The following is a 3248-nucleotide window of genomic DNA, read 5'->3' on the forward strand; positions in this document are numbered from 1 at the left end:
CCATTCTCACAAGTGACCTCTAGAGACAAAGCAACCCATAGTTCAATGGACCAGTGCTCCCACTCAGTTTACCAGCCAACCATGGCATGGTAGGTATAGAAATTAAAAGACATTGCAAAATTTTATAGTAATTTCACAGATTATTTTTATATCTGAGAAAACTAAACAAAAAATAGGTTATACATTTTAATTGTCTTCTATCCAATTTTTGTATTTATTCATTTTTATTGTACTATTATGAGAGATCAGAATTTTTTAATTTAAAAAGAACTTTAAAAAAATAATAAAGCCAGTTGCTTCACCTAATAATGTAGGGAGTACTACGGCTGGTTGTATCATACACCTGGTCTTGGGAATGTGTGAGCAGTAGAGTTGTGGGACAGCAGTGTCTTCATATGTAACCTAAATCCTGCATGAGCAAGACCAACACACTTCATCCCAAATGTAGGATGTGTATTTAGTCATTTTTACAGGGACTTGGTTAAACTGGGCAGAGATAAGACCCACGGAGTCTCCTCCCCCACCAGTTTCCTCCCCTTCATTGAGCTTCAATGAGAATGAAGCACACAAGACAGGCAATTGCACACTATATTTTTATTATTTCTCTTAGAAAACTCAGGTTTCATTTAGAGCAGAGCCTGAAATGAAGGTAGGGAGGAGGGAAGGTCAGAATGAGGTGGTCAGATTTGAGGTGTGGGAAAAATATTCTCTTCCTGGGTGGATCTTCTCACTTGGTCCCATGTCCATGATGAGCTGCATATGAATCTCAGGTTGTTGACTCTCACCTGACCTAACCCTTGAACTTGCAGACATAGGGTAACTTCTCATAACAGTTATAATCTTTCCATGACAGATATCCTAGAGAGACAGAAGAGTTACAGTGAATGGGGCTGGTGGAGCTTGTGACACAATGGAGAGGCATCCCAGATTCTGGCCTAGGATTCAAAACCCCTCCCTCATCTCCAGGCAAGGTCCCACTTGAAGGGAAGGAGACTCAAAGAAAAGAGAGATAAGAGAAGATGGGAGAAGACAGACCAATATTGCCATTCATGGTTCAGGAGGATTCCCTGAAGTTCACACCCAGAAATGAGGGATGAGGGGATGGAAAGCCTGGCCAGAAGGTGGCTCCTCTGTCCCTTACCTGAGTTTCGTGACAAGCTCCCGCAGTAGCCAGGGTTTGCAATGAGGGCAGGGTCTCTCTCCCAGGCAAAGTAATTCATCACATCATTATTACTCCACTCCCATCCTCCTGCATTGGGCTCATAGCCCTAGAGAGTAGAGAATGGGGCCAGGTAAGGGTGAATGGCTATTAGAGTTTTTGCATAATCCTATCTGATGCCCTCCTCAGCAGCATGGAATTCGGTCTGCTATTCCAGATGCTGCCACAGAGCTCACTGCTGGAAAATTCTCCCTAACAACCTGCTCATATTGGCAAATACCAAAGCCAATAAACACAAACAACAATGATACTACCCAGAGTAACACATTACTGGCTAGACAGTAATTGGTACATTTCCAATTACCCTCAGTCTTCAAAGACAATGTCTGTTCTTTAGGGGAAAATGCATCTTATCTTCATTTAGGGTCCCTCAGCACACTGTGTGTAGACACAGTCAACTCAGAGAACTGAATTACAAGGATTCATAGGTAAGTTGTGTAAAAAGCTTGACAAGACATGCATTAATTTTTACTGCAGTTTAAGGATCCTCCACAAAACTCAGCTTTTCACTTGACCTCAAGGTCCTACTTTACCCCAAATGTACCCTAGGATCTCTGAGCTCCAGGGCTCTTTATCATATTTCCCACAGAGGCACAAGGGGCAGGGAGTAGCCTGGGTAACAATAAGAGCTAGAAGGTAACAGATAAGAGATGTTATCTCACCTGTGTGGGATCATGGAGCCCAATCCAGACATATGAGTAGGCGTTCAAGTTGTTCTTGACCAGAGAGGCCAAGAAGGAGGCCTCAGCCCCATTGAGCACAGACACAAGGAATCCTGAGGGTCGCTTCTGGCAGGCCAACTGTGTGGGGAAAGAAGACACTGAGGAGGAGCTTGAGATGTCAGTGGGGGAAGCACAGGGCTAACATAGGTGAGAAGAGGTGTGTGTGCAAAAGATGAGGGTGCTCACTCTCACCCCCAAAACTCTGGAGAATGCAGACCCCTGGCTTACCTAGTGCACTTTCCCTTATCACCTCTAACTATAAATGCAACTACTCACATCTGCTTCATTCCAGGATTTCGGTGTCCTAAAGAAGGCATAGCAGTGGGAGGCAAAGGCATAGGAGCCTTTGGGACAGCTGACCCGTGGAGCAGGAGACTTCTCCTTGGTTTCTTCACCTGGGTAAAGGGAACAAGAAAGAGGGAAGCAGTAAAATAAAGAGTGTAATGGGTCTTGGGAAGTGACTTTGGGGAGTATCTGTGAGGCAAATGCTTGGGGAAATGACACCACACTCCTGACTGCCTCACTGTTGGATTCTTTATTCAGCCTCACTGAATGAAGGACCGTCTCTTTTTGTTCTACTCCCCCCCTTTATTCAAAAGTCCAACATCTCCTCCCTCTGAGCTCACTGTTCTCACACTGGGTCTTCCAATCAATCTTGTGTGTATCTCACTATTGACCCTTCATGTTTCTTCTTTTCACCCTGACAATATAAAGTCCACTGACAAAGTGGAAATCATCTCATTCCATTGCTAATGGGCCACCGTGGCACCTTCCACCATGACTACCCTGAAGGAAGGAGGGATAATGGAGGAATTATAGGCACTTTCACTGTGTGAGGATTCACCTCAGCATTGCCACCTGCGTCACACAGGAGGCTTCCTCTTCTTGGCCCTGAGCTTTCACAGGAACCCAGTGCTAGAGGCAGAGAACTCTCACCTTGCACCTGACATAGGAGCATCAGGCAGGACAGTAGCATCCAGGACACTCTGGGCAGAGCCATGGGAGGCAGCATTGTGTCTGTGACTTGGAGAAGCAATCAGAGGTCATTAAAGAAGAGAAATGTGGTCAGAGAGAGGGCATGCAGAGAGCCCTCCGTTCTCCCTCTTGTCTTTCTTTTGGCTAGTCCCTTAGGAATAAATTGATCTTGGTGACATCTATCCCCTTCTATGAATCTGGAAATTACTGAAAATCTGCACACCCTCCTACCCTGACACTGATGTTCCTTGAAGACTAGAATCCTCCTATAGCCTTACCCCAAATGTGTGAGGCACCCCCCTGCCATGGCTCTCGCCTTCTCTCAGTTCCCA

General features: G+C 45.4%; 1 protein-coding gene across 1 annotated transcript; it reads right to left on the minus strand.

Annotated features, from left to right (window-relative positions):
• Positions 1–790: 790 nt before the first annotated feature.
• On the minus strand, positions 791–2958 carry LOC308566260 (regenerating islet-derived protein 3-gamma-like; the record flags this gene model as incomplete). The annotated part of the gene is made up of 5 exons (XM_081156426.1): positions 2878–2958; positions 2218–2336; positions 1882–2019; positions 1142–1268; positions 791–858 (listed from the first exon to the last, which is right to left on the minus strand). The coding sequence occupies exons 1-5, from the start codon at positions 2951–2953 to the stop codon at positions 791–793; spliced, it is 528 nt and encodes a 175-aa protein (XP_081012552.1). The 5' UTR covers positions 2954–2958.
• Positions 2959–3248: the final 290 nt, after the last annotated feature.

Source organism: Miniopterus schreibersii (assembly GCF_964146895.1).
Source record: "Miniopterus schreibersii genome assembly, chromosome: 13".
Classification (NCBI taxonomy): Eukaryota; Metazoa; Chordata; class Mammalia; order Chiroptera; family Miniopteridae; genus Miniopterus; species Miniopterus schreibersii.